General features: G+C 42.1%; 1 protein-coding gene and 1 pseudogene across 1 annotated transcript in view; one reads left to right on the top strand and one right to left on the bottom strand.

The window, feature by feature from the left end:
• Positions 1–680: 680 nt before the first annotated feature.
• Positions 681–21,215, bottom strand: part of TPRG1 (tumor protein p63 regulated 1) — a 151,979-nt gene continuing 131,444 nt past the window's right edge. Inside the window, 2 exon segments of the mRNA XM_073804018.1 lie at positions 681–823; positions 1,001–1,071. Of these exon segments, the coding sequence (XP_073660119.1) occupies positions 1,021–1,071 (51 nt within the window). The 3' untranslated portion in view covers positions 681–823; positions 1,001–1,020.
• LOC101329940 (abasic site processing protein HMCES pseudogene) lies at positions 15,210–18,192 on the top strand (annotated as a pseudogene).

The following is a 21,215-nucleotide window of genomic DNA, read 5'->3' as shown; positions in this document are numbered from 1 at the left end:
GGAGATCATCAAAATCAAAATTAAAAGACTTCCTCAGTCTTTTCAAGCTCCCTTTGATAAAAAAAAAAAAAAAAATCACACGCCCACATTTAATTGCATTTGAAATTCAAGGTAAATTAAGTATTGTGACAAAAAGGCAAACCAGATCAATGGAACAAAGTGTGCTGCTGTGTATTCATGGCACACGTCTCCCTTGAACTTTTACAGACCCTCCTTGGCAAACTAAGATATGGGTCAGTGATTGGTAAACTATGACCTGCAGCCTGCTTTTATATGGCCCATGAGTTAAGAATGGTTTTTACATTTTTAAATGGTGATGAAAAAGAAGAATAATACTTCATGACATGTAAAAATTATATGAAATTCAAATTTCAGTGTCCATAGATGAAGTGTCACTGGAGCCCAGCCACACTCACCCTTATTGGCCGTGGCTTGCTTTTGTGCTACGGCAACAGAGCAGAGCGTGTGCAAAAAAGATCATGTGGCCCCCAAGTCCTGAAATATCCACTATCTGGCCCTTTACAGAAAAAAAACAAAATTGTCTAGCCTTTGTAAACCAATGCTTTCTTTTAAAGATGAGAAAATTAAAACTGAAGGAGAAGAAAGATCTCAAGGTCGCCCACCTGGTATTCGGCAGAGACATCTCCAGAATCAACTCATCTAAACTCCACGTGGGATCCTTTCTTATTATACCAAGTGGTCTGGAGTAGAGGTGAGGGGGGCTGTCCCCAGGATTACAGACAGCCAGCCTGTGACTGAACAGGCTGTAGGAACCAGAGCCATGGTTTCAAGAGTTCAGGAGCATACGTGAATAATGTGTTTCCTAAGGAGAAGAGAAGAAAAAACAAGACAAAACAACACTGAAACTAATTATGTAGGTGTGCAGCAAATTCATTTTGGCCCAGCACATGCTCTACTGTGAGATCTGGCCATCTAACCTGGTCTGAACTGAATGCCGCATGCCTTTCGGTCCCAGTACCCATCCACTGCTTGTACTTACTCTTACTTTGCTGCTTCCATTTAAGGGCCCTCAGAAACAGGGATGTGAAATGCTTCATGTAAGGGAAGGCACTGGGAATAAACAGAAAAGAGAATCTGGGGGTGAGGGAGAGAGTTGAGCTTGGTTTTCTGCTGGAGGCTACATTTTTATTTTTTTCCGACTGGCACGCGTCTTCTTTGTTTTGAATAATGGAGATAATTATACATTCAAGGGATCACACTCTAAACCCCCCAAATGATTAAGAAATCTTATTGCAGGCAATCATGAGAAAATGTAAGGGAGGATTACCCAGAGAGACAATGCAAATCATATATCTTCAAGTGCCTCGCTTAGCACAGAGACCTAATCACCATTCTCCTCTCTTTCCCATGGCTGGATTGTTTATATTCCAGGCCTCTCTCAGGGCACAGCAATGTTCTTTCCTAAACCCTGCTCATGTGTAGTCAAAGGTTCAGATGGGTCCCTCTTGGGAAACTGCTACCTCGGTGATTTTGATTCCGACCTGTAAGCTCCCATTTACCAGCAACTGGGAATAGAACAAAAGCTTGCATTATGTTCAGGCTGCAAGATTCTTTATCTAGGGAGAAAGGAATCCTGTGTATCATTTGCTCAATTCAACAAATATTTATTGGGCAGCAACCACAAAGCAGACATTACTCTAAAAGCTGGGATAAAACAGTGGAAAAAATATAATCCCTGACCTTATGGGTCTATATCTAGTCAAGCCAGATAGATAGACAAGGAAATAGGAAAATCAAACGTGTGTCATGAAGGAAATTAAAAAAGTAAGTCCAGATTGTTCAGGGGTGGCCTGGGTGGAGCAAATCAATTCGAAGAGTCCATGGAATTAACAAGGAAAAGAGCTTAGAGGGAGCATCTGTCAGGTGGAGGGGACAATTGTGAAGCCCTGCAGATGAGAGAGGTCATGGATTGTTGACAAAACTAGGGTGGGACTGATCAAACCTTGGGAAGGGGAACAGCAGACACGTGGATAAGGAGGGAAGATGACCAAGGATGGGGCTGGGAATATCAGCTGATGCCAACCAGGAAGGGTCTTGTGAGCCTTATCCCGAGGATATGGAAGGCAGGCATTTCGGAAGGCAATGCAGAGTCTCAAAAGTGTTTTGATGACAGTGGGGGATCGGATCAGGTTTATCTTCCTACCATACCTCGCTGTCCAGGGATCACATATCTGACTCACTATGCCCTCAGGTGTATGGTGTAACAATAATAATAATAAGAAGAAGAAGAGCTAATACATATTGTGTTAATATGTGCCTGGGATTGTGTTAAGCACTTTACCTGAATTATATGAGTTACTCCTTACAACAGTCCTATGAAATAGATATTACTATTATCTGTAACTGACAAATGAGGAAACTGAGGCACAGAGGTTGAGTAACATGCCCAAGAGTGTACAGTTCTTAAGGTGAGGAGCTGGAATTGAAAGCCAATACAGTCTACCTCCAAAGCTCAGACTAAACATGGGCCTGTAAGTGAAAAAATCAAATACAACTTCCAGCTCTGGTTCTCAGTGTGATCGTGGGCTTTCACTCTCTGGTCTCCTTGTCTTTAAATAAGAAGAATGAGCTACGTAACTTTCAATCCTCTTTCTCTTGTCTAATATCAAGATATTGTATTTCTCTTAGATGTCAGCAGAAAAGCAATAGTTCAGGGTAGTCATTTGACTCTTAACTGTTCTTAAGGCAAGAAATAGTTACAAGAAATCAACCCCTATAGAAGATTTATGATCTCTCTCGGGGATAATTCCAAATCTTTCTTCCTCTCCCCTCACTCTCTCAGTCGTCTTTCCCAAGGTTTGTGATGGAAATCCAGTGACAGAGTGATTTCCATAAACACGTGTTGATTGTCAGTGGATCAGAAAATACAATATCACTGGAACTTCCCCCCCACACGTCACTGTCATCAGGTTTTGTCTTCTTTGTGGTCCATCGACAGTGACAATAATCCAGGCTCTGTTTTCTCTCTGTCAATTACACTTTAAGCTGGTCAGGGTGAGACTTCTCATTAAAGAAAAATCAACGGCTCTGAAAAAGCAGGTGTTAAAAGTTAACAAAAGGATTGAATATTCATAATGGTTAAATTGTGTTTGTTTAACCAATTTTTGTGTTTGGCATGGCCAACAGGTACCTTTTCCTGAATTTGCACCACCATCCATAATATAGAATGGAAGTCGTGACTGGCAAAAAAAAAAACGGTTAGAGAAAGGTAGAGGACCATCCTATTTTAGTGTCTTCAGGATGCCAGGGGACTATCCATGCTCAGTTGGGTTTTGATACTGGAGACGTAACTCAGTGGTCTCAGCTGCAGAATTCTTAGACTTCGTGGAACTACAGGTCTAAAATCTTGGCAAGCCTGAGTCATGGCTTCAGTCTCTGTCTCCTTCGAAAAAAATCTGAAGAGCAAGTGATTTATGGTATTTCTTCTTCTAGAAGAGCTCTCCAACCCCTGGCCACTGAATGGACTTTGAAATATGCCCACAGGGATCCTTTATCCACGGACAATCTCTGAGTGCTTATTATTCACTTTACTAGTGTAGAAGCTCTTTAATCATTGTCTCTGCGTTTGCTTTAATCTAGAAACTGTCAATTTATTAGCTCATAATGTGCCTGAAGCTTTTCACCATCTTACTGGAGAAAGACTTGTATAAATCCAGGAGATGATTCTAAAGAAGTCAGATTGATATGAGATAAGGATACGAAGAGACAAAATAATATAGCAATTAGAGTACAGAACTAAAGTTTATTTATGAAAAAAAGCATTCTATATTTTGTTTCAAGAAGAGTAAAATCATTTTTAACTCCACCCAGTGATAACTGATGAGTGAGTAAAAGAATTATTTATTATAAACATGAAATTATCCATCACAAAAGATTTTCAGCACCAAAGTCTTAGGAAGTTACCCAGAGTGCACACTGGAGGGATACTCCTGAAAATGAAAGTGGTTAAGAAATCAAAGACCATGAGCTACAAATACATATATATATATATATATATATATATATATATACACACATATACATATATATATATGTATATATATATTTCTGAGGTTGAAAAATCCCAAATGTGTGTGTATATACATATGTGTACGTGTGTGTGTGTGTTTTCATGGAGAATAATCAGAGCATCAAGAAAAATAATGTTCAGGACACAAAGATAAGTAAGGAGCCCAGCCCAGCACAAGAGCAAAGCAGCACAGAGTGCACATGCTATAGAGAAGATAGAAAAAGAGTCTAGAGAGAAGGGACTGAAAGAATGACTGCACCTTGAAATAAAACTGTGGAATACTTGGCTTCCAGATGACCTAAAGACTGATCACAGCTAGTCTAATAGCTATAATCACTATGAACTCTACCTATGACATTCCTGATCTGTTGCTGTTTGTCTTCCATCTTTCTCCCAGAGTGGTTTTATTATCAAGTAAAATATTTGCTTCTTTCTTTTTCCTTACAGAAGAGACCTTTACAATTACCTAGTCCAATTCATTCACTTTACAAATGAGGAAACCAGGACCCCGAGAGGTTAAAGTGAATTGCTCAGTCACTTAAATGGAGAGTACCACAGACAGGACTAAAATCCTGAATCTTCTAATTCCCAAACCACACTTCATTGCAAGAGCCCATTCTTCCTCTGAAATAATTACCACTTTCCTCTTCATCATAGTGGTAATTTCTGCAAAGGCAGAGAAATACTGTGGGTGATTCTCAAATGCTAGATGTTTAAATTAGCATTTGGGAACTATATATCTACATAGAATTACTGGAAGTTGAAAGGAAGACAAAACCATCACCTTTACTTTTAAGAGGGTCCCAACACAATCTTCCAGCATACTTGCTTAAAATTGGTTCTTCCTTCCCTATCAATTAGCCATCTTGCTTTTATTTTCTTACCAGAGATAGAATTTAATGATTCAAAGGATCTTGGAGATCACCTAGACTTACTTTCTTATCTTATAAGTGAGAAAGCTGAGGTTCAAAAAGGATGCCTCACCAAATCACAAAATATTCGAATTTGAAGAAGCAACAATATTTAGTCAACTTTTTTTTTAATTTAGAGAAATAGAAGTACTTAACTATTATAACACCTGTATTTCTCACTACCTATAATTAATAATTCTTCGTATTTTTCTATATTTCTTTCAAATATTTTATATAAGAAATAAAGCTATGCAGATACAGTTGAAATACATTTTTCCCAACCCCTAGTCTTACTGACATCCTCATCAACCCAAGGACAGCCGATATTAGAAATTTGTGAATCCTTGTGATCTACTTTGTATAATTTAACATACACATATAGATATCAATGGACAATGTATATTCCCAGCTAGTGCCAGGGGATTGGGGATATTAAATCAAAACTATTCTGAGTTTGTTTGATTGTGTGTTATTCTTCCTAGAAATATTTAATAGAAAACTACTGTAAGACAACAAAATTGCAAACAGTTTCAATCTAATAGACCCGTTTAACAGGTCAGAGAGGTTAAGTGACTTGCCCCAAGTGACACAATGTCACCATCCAACTAGAACTCGAGATGTTTTCCCCCTACACCCATCTCCACTTATCTTTTCACTAGAAAACCCCACTTGATTGTCTCTTTCCCCTTAAGTCCTCTGGGTGTTTTTCTTCATCATTTTCAGAAAGCCACATTTCTCTCCCTTACCTCCCTTCAGAAAAGAAACAATTCTGGGGTTGAGAAATCTCATACCAGAAACAATATACTCTTTAACTTCACACTTTGTTCTGAACAGCAGGGCAGCCAGGCAGACACCAGGCTCACACACCATTATGAATCTGTCAGCAATTAGAATTCTAAACCCTATTCGGTTTTTACTTGCTTCAATCAACTTGTCACTGCAGTGAGGATTATCTACTTTCTCAACATAAACATCAACAGAAATGAGTGCAATGGCTTGCGTCCTTGGCGACGGCACCGCCAGGGAGAATGTTAAATAGAACATTCTGCAGACAGGAGGGATCTGGGGCCTTAATGGGCCATAATTAGAGGGGCAGAGCCTACACTAGCCTTTGTGTGAGGCTTCAGAATTCCCCTCCATAGGATGGGGAGACATCTTGGGACATGCAAGGAGACTGCTGTTGTCTGCTTCTCCCTTCTCTGTTTCCTGAGCTAGAGAAAGAAAGGGAAAAGAAGAAAATGTATCCCTGCAATGTCTTCACTCAAAACCAAAGGACCTTGGGAGTCATGCCATTCAACCCCCTTATTTAAAGGATTAGGAAGCTGAGATCCAGAGAGGGAAGGCTGTGGCCAAGGTCGAACTCATGAGCCCAGTGTCCTGACTCCCAGTGCGGAACCCTGCTCCCTTCAGGGGGAGTAGAAAAGTTCTGAGTCATAAGCCATGTTCTAACCCAAATACCCAATGATGCAAAAGACCAAGCTACACAGTGCCACGATATGAGGACAGGGCAAGTCCACGGTGCCAGGGTCACCGAGAGAAGAGATTCACTCCACCTCAGATCCATTGTGAAGACAGAGAGTGTGTAAGTACACAAGTAGCAATTAATTTGATTCCTTTCACAAGTTATTTTTTTAAGGATTATCTAAGGAACTTAGAGTTAGGTGGGTCAAGACAAAGAAAGTTTGGTATCTTCTACTACTAAAAAGAGCTAAATTATGTATACTAACTTATTTAATCTTCATAACGACTTTACGAGGTTAGTACTATTATTTTAGTCTTTATGTTACAGATGAAGAAACTGAAGTATGAAGGGTTGGGTACCTTGTTCATGTTTTTGCATATGGTAACGGCAAAACTAAGATTGGAACCTAGATGGACTGGGTCCAGAGGCCCCACTCTTAATCACAAGAGTAGGGTGACAAACCGTCCTGATTTCCTGGGACTGTCCCCATTTTAGCAATCAAAGTCCCATATCCCAGGAAACCCCTCAGTCCTGGACAAACTGGGACAGTTGATCACCCTACGCATAACTATACTGACTCTGTGGTTTGTCAACGATTCAACCCAAGCCTCAAAAACTGGCCCAGTTAGTCTGGTTGCCATATCCGTCTTCAAGCCTTGGGAGGCTGAACTCACAGGGAAGGACTTACTCATAGGTGCCAAGTACTCTTCTGAGCAGTTTTGAGGCTTTATGTTATTTAAATTCTCACAAGCACCCTAGAGGAGGTATATGGATAAGAAAACAAAGGATCCGAGAGGATTGGATCAGTTGCCTAAGATCTTAGTGTTAGCAAGTAGAAAGCTAAGATCTGAACCGAGGCAAGGAGGAAGATCTTGGGACTTCTTTAGAGAGAAATAGCTAAAATGAGGGAGTCTCAAAATCTGAAAGTCCTACCTACTTGGTGTTTTTTTCTGGAGGTGGGAATTCACACCTAGGAAATTAGATATAACTCTTTGAGAATTCCCTCTATCTGAGTAGAGTTTTGTGCTTCCTCCTCCTTCTGACTCAGCCATGGGATATAGCATCAGCTGACCACAAGTTGGCAACAACACCCTCAATGCCCTCCCCATCTCCATGCTGTGTCCACACTACTTCTCCCTCTTTGATGACCACCCCCCTGCCATTGTGTGCATGTAAAATTCTTACCCATCCTTTAAGACCTGGTCATATACTACCGTCCCCAAAAGCCTTCCTTGGACTTAGTTTAAATTAATCTTTCTCTCTTCTTCTTTCCCTTAGTCATCTTAAACCTTTTAAAAATAGGTATCCCAATCTGCCTTATTCTACAGTCACAGTGTGCAAGGGTGGGAGAGGGCCATGCCTGGCTCTCTTGCTGTGTGAGGGACTCCCACCTCAGCATTATCTTATTTCCTCTCTCAGTAGTTCACAGGACAAGAGACAGCACCTGCACACAGCCCGTAGTTTGACAGCCTCTTGAATGAATATATGTATACATCAGTGTGTTTAGTTATGAACTATGATGTTTGTATGTGGAGATTTGGATATGGAAAACGATATCTAGGATGTCTGTGTATGTCAGGGGATAAGTTCTTTGGCACTTCTAGGTTCGGTTTTACTCCCAAACTAAACGATTGAGGCAATTAGCTCGATGTTTGTAGTAGGCACCTACGTCTATAAAACATACCTAAAGTATCTTTGCAAAATTATTTAGAGTTAAGAATAACGATTATTAAATGGTCTAATAGAAAGAAATACAGGGTAAGGAGTTAGTTTCCACTTTCTCGGTAATGACCCCAACTCACTGCATAAACTTTGGTCCTCTTTTTGCCCAAACTGTAGGATGATGGTGGTAGAATTACATGATTTCTAGGATCTCTTCCAACTCTACATGCCTATAATCCAATAATTCTAATACTTAGAGCAAGTCTTCCCCCACAGGGACATTCTGTTTCCTACTGTAGCCTTGGCATTCAGAACATTCTGGGTGAGTAGTAGAATCAATAACAAAGTCAAGGACCAGTCAAAGCCACTGAGGGAGAAAAGGGTGTTCTGTTTGAAGAAAGGAAGCCAGAGATTCTGGAGGGACATGATGTGTGAAATGCAGGCTTGGGGTTAATGAGTTTGAGGCGTGAAAACCCAAGCTTCAGGCCACATTCTCTGGCAGTGTTGAGCAGGGCATGTCTCCATGCCCTCTGTGGCCGAGTTCTATTTTAGAATGTACTCGAGCTTGAATCCTCTTAACACAGCTGTGACTGTCTGTTAAATTTTAGGCATGGTTCTCCATTCAAGCAAGTGGCTCTTGGTCTTACATTGACAGACCTGCGGAAAAGCAGCTAGAGGAGGACAGACCTGGAAACTGTCAGGGAATTGATTGGTAGTGAAAGAGGTGTATTTATTGAGATTGAGATGTAGTCAGCGTAGCCCAATGGACCAGGGTAGAGAGAAGATTGTTCTATGAAGGTCAGAAGCAAATGCGATGGGGAAGTCTCGCTGGACAGCCCCACCCACCAAGAAATGTTTCATTCAGCATTTGAGAGTCCCTTACGCCTCCTTAGCCATTAACGTTCCTTTCTAGCTAAGACACACCTCTTGAGACCTTAACCCATGGAAAAAATGAGAGCACAGTTGAGTCATTTCACCACGCTCCCACCTTCTCCCTTCTGGAATCCCTTCCAGGGCCCAAAGTGCCGAGCTGTCAAGTCCTGCCCTGAATGCTTTGGTTAAGTGGATGCCCAACCCAACTGAGGAAGCTGTGTCAGGGCTGGGTTAAGCCCTCCAGCTGCTGGAAAGGGCAGAAGTGGTCACCATGGAAACAAGCCCCTCATCAATCTTGTAGTGACTCACAAGATCACTGGGATGCACAGGGGACTAGAGTCCCTGGAAAGACAACACCTTTTTCCTTGAGAAGAGATGACTGCATTCTTGAAAACCAAGGCAGCTGCTTCTAAAACGGAGTGAAAATAGCCAGGGTTGCTTCTGCCTCCTGAATTTAGGCCTAGATGATATGTGCCCTGAGACCATGAAGGCAGGAAGGTCCCCATTTGTGTGGATTTTGCTACTGCAGCCAGTTCTATTTGACACAATTCAATGTCAGAGGGAGAAGAGAACTGGGTGTTACCTAGTCAAACTCTTATTTTTTAAAGGAATGACTGAGGGGCCAGGGGGTGAACAACTTGTCCAAGGTCCATATTATGAATCAGTGGGAAAGCCAGGACTAGAATCAAGACTTTGCACTCCAAATCTGTTACTCCTTCCACAATCCTAGGGTCAGAGTGGATTTTTTGTGAAGCTAATAACGATTAAATTTCAAAATACCTCCCTTAATGGGTCCATTCTGAGGCTGCGAGAGGGGCCCTAGCAATAGACGCCCATGGCCATTTTTCTTTCCTTTTATTCCTTCATTTTCAAAAGTAAATTTTATTTAACTGAAATTGGTTTAAAGTGCTGTTCCTTTCCATTTTGTCTCCCCCTTTATCACTCGTCCCCTCCAGTTGGGTGTCAGAATGACCATAGGCATTTGTGAGATATGGTTAAAGAGACGTTGAGGTAGATTAGCATTGAGTTGTGGTTAAGCAGGTAGGATAAAATTATATGGTTCCCACTCACTTTCACAAAGAGTTAAGTTATCCGTTATCTTGATTGAAGACTGGCCTCTACTTCCGTAACCAACTAGCAACAAGATTCAAAGAAAGGGCAAGACCAAAGTTCAGCTCCTATGAAGATACAAATGGTCCCTCAAGCATCTGGCACAGGAAACATGAGGGTAGTGGAGAAGAACAACGGTTAAAATATGTAGAGCCAGGAGGTAGCCCGTGAAAATTCTTCCAAATCTCATCTCTCATATGTGGAAGAAACTTGATGAATATTTTGCATTATCAACGATGAATTGTAAAGCTGAATGAAACTTTTCAAAACTATTAATAATAATTTTATGAAAATATACTTCAATAAACTGAAGAAAAAATGAATGAACAATTCTCCTTATGGAAAATATTTTTTTTTCCTGTTTAAAAAGCACAATTTATTGCTTTTAGTATATTCACAGAGTTGTGCATCCGTAGCCATCAATGATTTTAGAATATTTTCTTCATCCCAGAAAGAAACCTGGTACCCTTTAGCTGTCACTCCCACTCTCCCCACCATCCAGCCCTGGGCAACCACTGATCTACTTTCTGTCTCTGTGGATTTACCTCTTCTGAACATTCATGCACATGGAATCCTACAACATGTGGTCTTTTATGACTGGCTCCTCCCACTCAGCATCATGTTTTCAAGGTTCATTCGTGGTGTAATTTGCATCAGTGTTTCATTCCTTTTCATGGCTAAATAATACTCCATGGTGTGGATTACTCAAGCCCGTCTTCCTTGGTTATCCTTGGAGAGACCAAGGTGGACGGTCTGAGGGAACATCACTCCTGGACCCCAGACCCCCTCAGGTGGAACAGCCTTTGAGGATCAAATGCGGAAGGAGACACAGATCTTTTTTTTTACTTTCTTTTTTTTTTTTTGGCCGAGCCGCTCGGCACGCAGGATCTTAGCTGACCGCAGTGGAAGCACGGAGTCCTAACCACTAGACCGCAAGAGAATTCCCTTTTTTTTTTTTTTTAACTTTCTTAAAAAACAATCTGTATAAGTGAAATAGGTACCAAAATCTCGGCATTATCATTTTACTCTGCTGTTGCAGCCCACACTGTTGACTTCTGGCTTAGGACCCAAGGCCACCTGCTCCCCTTGTCGTAGGAAGAGGTAGTCAAATAATATGCAGTCACAATGAGTATGAACAAAGTATTATTATATAAGTGTGCTAATTAACAAAGGTATTATGTTATTTTCTGAATTTTTAATTTTGTAGTAAATTTCAGGTTTGTAATATCTATACTTTTTAATATTGATTGGGATGATATTTGATTGGGATGTATTGTGCCATTCAAAAACATTCATTTTTGTGCCTAATCGTGTATTTATAGTATTACAGTCTTTTTTTCTCAAGGAGAGCCCCCTTGTCATATAAGCTGCATAAAATCTGGATCTCTCTCTTGCCTGAGATACCTGTTTAATGAGTTTGCATTAATCACAGTGTTCCTGAAAATGATAGTAAATATCCTGGGTTGGTTTTGTGGATCAGGAACCCATCACTACTGCACAATCATGCTATCACGATCCTCATTGGAATTTAGCAATTTAGAAGAGTGTTCGGAGTCATATGCGTTGTGCACGAGAGCAGTTCCCGATGCCAATTCATTGGGGTCAGTTTCACTGCCGGTAACGGAAGTAAAGCCTCATAAGACTTCACTATTACTCATCAGTGTTATGTTTGTCTACACCTATCTCCCAAGTAACCAAACCACTTAATCTCATTTCCTTTTACACATTCAATTCATCTTCCAAATATGCACACTTGCAAAATATGTCTGGGGGACAGGTTATTCTACCCCATTTTAAAGAAGGAGAAGACTCAATGATAGGGGTGAGTTACTGACATTCAAATTACTCAATTCCATCTCTAATATGTTCTCTACTTAAAGAGTTGCTGTGAGGGGCAAATAAAATAATGAGTATGAAATATCCTAACCCGGACACTGGCACATGAGTGCTCGGTAAATGTGAGTTTAATATTGTATGATTCTTTACCGATAGGTAAGCATTTGCCAACTTGTGTTCATGATGTACCCAGATGCCTGGAGGTATTTCTGCAGTTCCTTGAAAGAAAATGTGGCCACAGAACACAAGCTTCAACCTTCTCTGCTCCAAAATGAACCACGGATTTTAAACCTAAAGCAAGAAACCCAACCCGTTACTTTTTTGCAAACTTGAGTGGTCAGGGAACTTTACTGAGAAAGATTTGCAAGGTGATATGTCACCAGAAAACTTAACTTGACTGTCAACTTCCCTACTTCCAGTTGCATGACCTTGGTCAAGTCATTCTATTTATTTCTATTTCAATTTCTTTATCTGCAAAACAAGGATATTAATAACTTATAAGCCTGTAAGAAAATCATAAGATACTATATGGTAAATTTGGAGACATATAGACAATGAGTTATTATTTTTGCACCAGCAAAGTAAAACGGAGAACTTAAGCAAAGCATAGATCATTTGTCTCACGTTCCTCCTTCCACAAGCCTCATCACTTCTTTTCTCAGAATTACCAAGTGCAGACAAGTGTGACACACTTCATATGATTCCAGAACAGAATGTAAATGTTTATAACCTAGATAGGGTAGAAGTAAATGCATATTTGACAAAAGGCAAAAAATAAGAGTTGCTGGAGAAATCTAGAGTTATCTCACCAACATCTTTATTTTCACAGAGGGGAGATGAAATAGAAACTAATATTGATAGAGAAATAGAAGTGAAAATGTATTATTTAAGTAACAAATTTTATCAATAGAAAAGTGAAAATAAACAGGTAGAGAGGAAAGAGAAGTGTGAAGGATAGTATATGTGAACTAAGTCTGGTCCTTTCATAGAAGGCAGTCAACAGATAATATCTGATATTGATGAATCAGTATAGAGAAATAGAAGGTCACTACCAGCAGAACCAGAAAGAAAGGCTCTTAAGTTACCACTAAGCTGGAAGTGGGAAGAGGTGAGTTGGGAAGCTGTTGGTTTCCGACACAACTCTTTGGTATCATTGGATTTTCTTTACCATTTAATAAAATATGAGAGGGGAAAAAAACCCTCAAAAAGTCATGTGTTCTTTTTTATCTTTGGTGCTATCAATATAAGCTCAGATATTCAATATTGTTATTATTAAGTATTTCATTTTCAGCATCTTTTTCTTTATTCCTATAGCTGTGCTATTCAATAGGATAGCCACTAGACACTTTTGGCCACATGAAGTTAGATTCGTTAAAATAAAATAGAATTTCAGTTCCTAAGTTTCATCTGCCATATTTCACAACAAATGGCCTACTGTGTTGAACAGCATAGAATTCTGGAATTTTCCATCACTGCAGAAAGTTCTATATCCTCACTCTAAGCAATTTCATCCACACTAAAGGTTTCAGCTACCACTCAGTATTGGATGACTCCCTGGCCTTTATCTCAAGCCAAAGATCTTGCCTCCTGAGCAACATACCTTCACATGTACCTGTTGATGAGACAGGAATATTTTCACTTATGTCCCACAGCCCTTCATACTAAACTTATCCAAATCTGAACACGTTGTATTTCCTGTGGAAGTCATTTTTACTTCCTACGTTCTCCACCTCTCCTGTCGGAATCATCATCTGAAAAGTCACTAGAATCAGTTGGCTAGTGTCTACTGCTTGCAGCTCACTTTCCCTGAAGCTGATGGTAGCCTGGGAGAGCCTCAGCTCATCTCTTCTTCCTGACACACTCCTTCTGGCCAGAATACCTACCAGGTCATCATGTTCTGCTTATTCTAGGTGTGGCCTACACTTCTGGTAAACTAGCTCCATTCTAAAGCTGTCAAGCTCCTGGCTGGTGCTCCGGGCATCACTCAGCTAGTTTTCTTTATGATTTTTTTTTTTACCCCAGGAAAATGCTATTCCTCACTTTCTGTAATGATGACACATGCTGAGTGTTGCTATGTATTTTTGATTTAACCACAACAAAGTCTGGGGAAAAAAAGACTTGGTAAAATCAATATATTATTTCTTTTTAAAGTCAGGGAGAAGGCCTAAGTGGGTCTGCTGCTCTCTAAAACCAGACTACAAAGAGGCAGTGTTTTCCTGGAAGCTTAAACAAGTGCTACTGACATGGATTGAAACCCAAATGCCTATGAGATCAGCATCATAAAACACATTTACCAATTACCTAGGTAACTGTGTGTGGTGGAGGAGGAATGTGGATAACTTCAAGGAGTTGATAATTAGGCTGAAACATAGTTCAACAGTTATCTTAAATATGTCAGGTTGAGGATTCAGTGCAATGACCAGCTCAACATCTCTTCCAACCTTGTCTTAGTAGGCTTTTTTTTTTTTTTTAACTGCAGAAGTTAGAAAACTAAACATTACAATTCTCAGATTCCTTTGTAGCTAGATTCTGGATATGATTAAGTTCTAGGTTAATCCAGGTCTTCTACCAATGAGTGCAGAATCTTGGCCAAGTTTCTTAGCCTCTTTGTACTTTTACTTTCCCCATTTCAAGATGGAGGTTTGACATTAATATTATATTGAGAGATTCATTCGAGGATCCATTGATGTAATGAATGCAAAGATGTTAGCACCCTGCTTGGTACCTACAGATACTCAATAAATTCTTGCAATCACTATTAAGAGGAATAAACAGAATGCTCTTCCCACGTCCGACTTCAGAGTAAGTAAGGAGGATGGGGGCAGAAGTTGTCGTATTCATTTTGCTGGTACAGATCTAGCAGATGTAAAGAGGCTCTGAAGCCAACAGTTCCAGGAAAAGACTCCTGGTTATTGAATTATAGCTAAGGGGCTGTGCTCCTGGTACCTGCTCTTGTGATAGCAGCCTCCTGATTGCCTAGCTTCTTGTGTATGGCAGAGATAACTAATCCTTGGGTGTGCCACTTTTGCAGTGTTGTTCTGGGAATCACTTCCGGAGTCCCAGCCTGTGCCTCCAGCCTTTGTAACAATGTTGTAAATACTTAATTCCATATATTAAAACATTTTGTGTTTAAAATTGTGAAATGGTTGCTATTACGTGGAAATGGACCCAACCTGATACAGGCAAAATGGAAGACGGCATCATGTCTCTACCACTAGGAAGCAGTGGTGGCTCTGTGAGACAACGTGGGAGAGTAACTAGATCACACCCCTACTCCAGATACGTTTCCTCAGTTATAAACTAGAAAGTAGTCTTGAAGCAGAACATGGAAATGGAATTCCATTTACTCTGCCCACTAGGAGGCGTGTTCTCCAGCATCGTCTTTCAGGACCACCATGGAGAAGATGTCACAGCTGTCCACGTCCAGGTGACGCAGCAAGTCATGCAGAGCCATCTATGAATCAGGCTTGTTTTTCTTGCCTCAGTCTATTGATTGTAGAGAAATCTCCATGAAGCCATAGGTGTAGGTTGAGAGAGAAGAAAATGTAGTAGGAATAGGTACCATTGTTCACTTACTCATGCAGCTTGCTTGGCCCTCTGGACCTACTTGAGCCTTATCAGGTATATGTCACCTCCAGCTGATAAGAGAGTGCTGCTGTGCATGCCTGAACTTAAGACTTGGCGGGTCAGACTACATCCAGTTCATTATGGGCAGCTTAGGCTGCACTGCAACTTGATGGTGTGTGGTCAAGTGCTCAGTCTCTACTAGGGCCCAGGAGCAATCCAAAAGGAATACTGTTATCTAAAAGAATGGCATATCTTTGCTTAATATCCTAAGGTCTATCCAGTGATTCATCTGGAGGGGCTAGCCAAAGGTTCCCTGCAGCATTTCTATTTGCCACAGAGATTTTAAGCACCACTGGATCTACTGGGGATATAGCCCAAGGGACAAAGTAGCTTTCACAGCAGACTGGACCAGTTGCAGAGCCTTTTCCTTTTCTGTCCCCTACTCAAAACTAGCAGCCTTTGGGATTCCTTGATCAGTAGGTTCAAATAGCAGACCTGAAGGAGATAACTGTTGCCTCTATAATCTGAGGAACCCCATTAAGCATGGTGGTTTTTTCTCAGTGATAAGAAGGCAGAAATTCGCCATTTCCCTTAGGAGGCGTATCTTAACATGTCCCAGACCACTGACACCCTGGAAAAATCACCAATGTGACTTTCGGTGATATACGCCTCAGAATTTGGAGAGATGTGTGTCACACAAGTTTTGGAATACTTTGTACTTCCTGTTCACCTGGTTAGGTCATTACATGATAGCATCAGGAAAACAGACCAATGCCATGTCTTCCAGAACAGAGAGGTGATCAAGTTTCCTATTGACTAGAATATGACATAGGTTTAGAAGGCTGATGCACATGGCTGGTCCTAACACCTGGCAGTAAACTGCCACTGATGATTTTTAATATCAAGTAAAAAAAAAAAAAACTTGCCAGATCTATAACTGGCAATACCAGGTGCCAGGGAATTCATCGTTTCACTCAAGCAAAAAAAAAAAAACAAAAAAACCCACAATTGGATCAACAATTGTAGTCAGTCAGCTCGTGATTAAATGTACAATAATCTATTCTCATTCTGCATTGTTTCTAGACTTATAACCAAATTCAGCTTCTAACAAATAAGTTAAAAAAATACTATTCATGAGAAGGTGCAACGTGCCCCTAAATAATTTTGAGGTTTTGCCAATTCATACTAACAGAAAACATGTATGGGAACTGATTCAAAGCGTATTAGATCTAGGTGGCAGCAATATAATGTTGGGACAAACAAAATGTTATTGATTAGAGGGTACCAGGATAAGATTCTGAATTCAATGTGCTTGAGTCACTAAAAATGGCTCCAACAGGGGGGCCTGGTGCAGGGTGCGCAGAGAGACACGCGGGTGTGGGGCCTGATGTGGAGGAACCCACAGTGTGAAGGTGGCGCGGAAGGTATGCAGGCGGATGTACTGCCACCTGCCCAGGGAGGCCCTGGCCAGGGCCTGCGCCTACAGGGACCGCCAGGGACCCGGACCGGTACTGCCCCTCGTACAAGAGCCTGCAGTCCAGCAGCCCAGTGCTCCTGTCCCGGGTGCACTTGGAGAAGGGCACAGACTCAATTGAGCATATCGTTGCTGCCACGCGACAGGGCTTGGTCCCGTCTTGGTTCAAAGGAGCTGATCCTTCCAAGCTGCAGTTCAACACTCCCAGCTGTTGTAGTGACACCATAATGGAGAAACGGTCCTTCAAGGTGCCTCTGGGAAAAGGAAGATGCTGTGTTGTTTTAGCAGATGGATTCTGTGAGTGGCAGCCATGTCAGGCAAGAAGCCAGAGGCAATCCTACTTCATCTACTTCCCCCAAATCAAAACAAAGGTCAGAGAGCGTGGGTGCTGCATAGGGACCTGAGGACTGGGAGAAAGTCTGGGACAGCTGGAGGCTGCTGACAGTGGCCGGGATCTTTGACTGCTGGGGGGGTGAGGGTTGGAAGGGGTTCTTGTATTTTTACACCATCATCACAGTGGGTTCCTGCAAAGGCTTGAATCAACGTCATCCACCCCAGGAGGTCTGCCATATTAGATGGAGAGGAGGCAGTCTCTAAGCGGCTGGACTTTGGTGAGGTCTTAGCTCAAGAAGCTCTGAAGTTTAGCCACCCCACAGAGAACACCACCTTCCATCCAGTCTCTCCCTTGGTGAACGACTCCCGAAACAGCACTCCTGAGTGTCTGCTTCCTGTCCACTTACTGGTCAAAAAGGAGCAGCAGCCAGAAGATACTGCAATGGCTGGCCACAAAGTCACCCAAAAAGGAAGACCCCAAAACACTCCAAAAGGTAGAGTCAGATGTGCCCCTGTGGTCCAGCTGGTTCCTGCGGAGGAGCCTCCCCGGCCCCGCCCCCCCCCCAAGAGAGGCGGGGCAGGACTCCTTGAGCAACGCCTGAAGCGGAAGAAGGAGAGGCGGGGTTGCTTGGGAGGAGGTAGCACAGTGTTAAAGAGTTGTGGCTTCTTGGGCGAGCGGCTGTCCTGGTTGAGACCAGGAAGCCCCCAGTGGGGTGGGTGGGCGGGCAGCCTGGGAAGAAGAATGGCCACCGCCATCAATTCCTGGTGGGAGGGGAGGGGCTCTTGTGCCTACCGTCGTCTGCTGGTAGGACCGGTGGGCTTTCCCTCAGAGCCTGACCCTGCTGGCTGTTCTCAGCCTGACCTGACCTGGTGCTGTTACAGAGGCTGTTTTCTGCTCAGCCTTTGGGCTTCTTCAGTCGTCTTTTGGAATTAAGTTTTAAAACACTGTATTTTTTCTGAATAAATTATATTTGATAAACTGTCTACATTTCAGAAAATGCTGCTGGTGGGAGGAATTCCAGGTCTCACTGTTTTCTCCTAGCATCAGACCTAGGGAATGATTTTGTAACAAATGTGGGGCACTGGGATCTTCTGTGGACAAAATTGCTTTTTTGGAAACAATAAAAAGGCTTGGTGGGAGAAAAAATGGCTCCAATAATTTGCTTGCTTAATTGATTGAGAGGTGTACCCAGAGGAAGGGTATACTGAATGAAGTTGAAATGCTAGAAGGAGGTATCCAAAGGCTTAGGGAGATTGTGATGCTCAAGTGTATTTATTATGTAAGAGCTTCTCAGTTTCCCTCCAACTATATCCCCTCAGAAGATTCAGAGACACTTCCTTCACCAAGGCCAAGAGAAATACATTCGTGAGGGGAAACCCAACATTCTTAAACAGTTTCATTGTGGCTAGTCTCCATAGGCCAAAAATGACAGTGGGAATTATTGCCATTGAATTGGGCAATCTGCATTCAATGAAGATAATAGTATTGTGGTGAAACGGAGCAGGACCTTACGGTCCTTTCTCCCCCACGTCCTCTGCCTGCCTTTTGTCTGTAGAAAAACTTTAGCCAAAGAAGAATTTTAATCAGAGAAGTGAGAAAATGCAGAAACAAAGGAAAACAGTCAAACAGGACAATATAATAATAGTTTAGTCATTAAGCAAAGTCAAGGACCTTTAGCTCCTCCTCAAGGGCTATAGATAATACTCTGAGCCATATCCTTTGAGCTGTTTTGTAGAGACTGAAACCCCTACCAGCTGGAAGAAGTTAACTACATAATGACCAGACTGTAGCCATGACATAAGCTGCCACAATTCCGAGAACTGGCCTCAAGGAAATGGGAAGAAACTGACTCTGGAACTGAAGACTAACTGTACTTTGAACAATCAAGATGATGCTGATCAGACCACCACATGATCAAGTTCAAGAGGACTGTCAGAGCTAGCTGTGCTGTTGCTGCATGTAGCCCCCTCCCTCTGCCTATACGTGCCTGAATCTCCCCTTTAAAGGTCTTGCCCACTGGTTGTCAGCATGGGGGAGCTGGCCTTTCAACATGAGTCCACACTCCCCTCCAACCCCATTGCTAGCCCCTGAAATAAAGCAAATTTCCTTTCCACCAACCTTGTCTTTTTATTGGCTTTAGAGTGGCAAGCAGCTGGACCCCACATTCCAGTAACAGTGGGGTGGCAGATGCTGATTCACGTCAGCCTTCTGTTTACTCTTGCCTACACAGACCAAATAAAACTTGAGTGGACAGCCCATCTATTTTTGCTCTGAGGACAAAATGATCAGCTAACCAATACCAAAGATCTCTATGGGGCTTCCCTGGTGGCGCAGTGGTTGAGAGTCCCCCTGCCGATGCATGGGACACGGGTTCGTGCCCCGGTCTGGGAAGATCCCACATGCTGCGGAGCAGCTGGGCCCGTGAGCCATGGCCGCTGAGCCTGCGTGTCCGGAGCCTGTGCTCCGCAACAGGAGAGGCCACAACAGTGAGAGGCCCGCGTACCACAAAAAAAATTAAAAAGATCTCTATGGAGTAAACCATTCTGATTACTGTACTTCTTTGGCTCAGCTGCCCATCATGGTAACAATTCCCACTTTGTCCTCTAGACTGAAGACAGAAAAAAATCCCACTTAAAAATAATGTTGGTTGCCAGGTACTATAGAAAAATAAGTCTGACACTGATTCCGGATAAAATATTAAATACATACTTTAGAAAAAATTTAACAAATAAATTTAAAAGTCAAAAGAGAAAAGCAGTGATTACTAGGAGCTAATCCAGGTTCGTTACAGTTAATCCATACTAAAGTGGCCTCATTGGTTCCTTAAATGATATTATTAAATCAGAAAAATAATGTTATGCATTATATATAGTATGAAGTTGACCATAAGCTTCATGTGAACAAATAGTATAATAAAGAAAACCTGGATTTCATTAATAACAGTACATTGGCAAGTGAAGAACAACTACATTCTAACCTGCACTGGTCAGACCATATTTGAATTGCCATGCCAGTGTTGAATACAATATTTTAAAAGAAATGTTAACCAAACAGAATAGTCCACGAACAAGGAGGAGTTCAACAGGGGCTGTGGATAATCCAGCACATGAAGAACGGTTGTGGTAACTGGGGGTCTGTGTCAAAAAACAAAAATAAAACTACTTTGTTGGGACAGCACCAGTTAGCTGCCTTTATTTGAAGTGTGGCCATATGAAATAGGAAATTGATTTACCCGGGGTAACTTCGAAGGAAGATCAAGGACCAAATAGGTAACTTTCCAGGGAGGAAGGTTTGGATGTAATATTTAGAAAAACTTTCAACTCACTGCAGTTGCTTGGCAGTAGAACTAGCTGCCGTAGAAAGCAAGGGATTCTCTGCCCTGGCAATGTTTTTGCAGAAGCTGAGCCTGCATCTGCTGTGTGTTTTGGTTGAGGGCATTCCTGCAATAGGTAGGAGGTTAAACTAGATGACCTTTAGGGTCCCTTCCAATCTGTTTCAATAATTCCATAAAGAGTGAGCAGGGGAGGACTTCCGGGAAGATGGCGGAAGAGTAAGACGCGGAGATCACCTTCCTCCCCACAGATACACCAGAAATACATCTACACGTGGAACAACTCCTACGGAGCACCTACTGAACGCTGGCAGAAGACCTCAGACCTCCCAAAAGGCAAGGAACCCCCCACGTACCTGGTTAGGGCAAAAGAAAAAACTAAACAGAGACAAAAGGATAGGGGCGGGTCCTGCACCAGCGGGAGAGAGCTGTGAAGGAGGAAAAGTGTCCACACACTACGAAGCCCCTTCGCGGGTGGAGACTTCGGGAGGCGGAGTGGGGGAGCTTGGGAGCCGCGGAGGAGAGCACAGCAGCAGGGGTGCGGAGGGCAAAGCGGACAGATTCCAGCGCAGAGGATCGGGCCGACCGGAACTCGCCAGCCGAGAGGCTTGTCTGCTCGCCCGCC

Source organism: Tursiops truncatus, chromosome 4, assembly GCF_011762595.2.
Source record: "Tursiops truncatus isolate mTurTru1 chromosome 4, mTurTru1.mat.Y, whole genome shotgun sequence".
NCBI classification, from domain to species: Eukaryota; Metazoa; Chordata; class Mammalia; order Artiodactyla; family Delphinidae; genus Tursiops; species Tursiops truncatus.
This window is presented reverse-complemented; position numbering and strand designations above follow the sequence as displayed.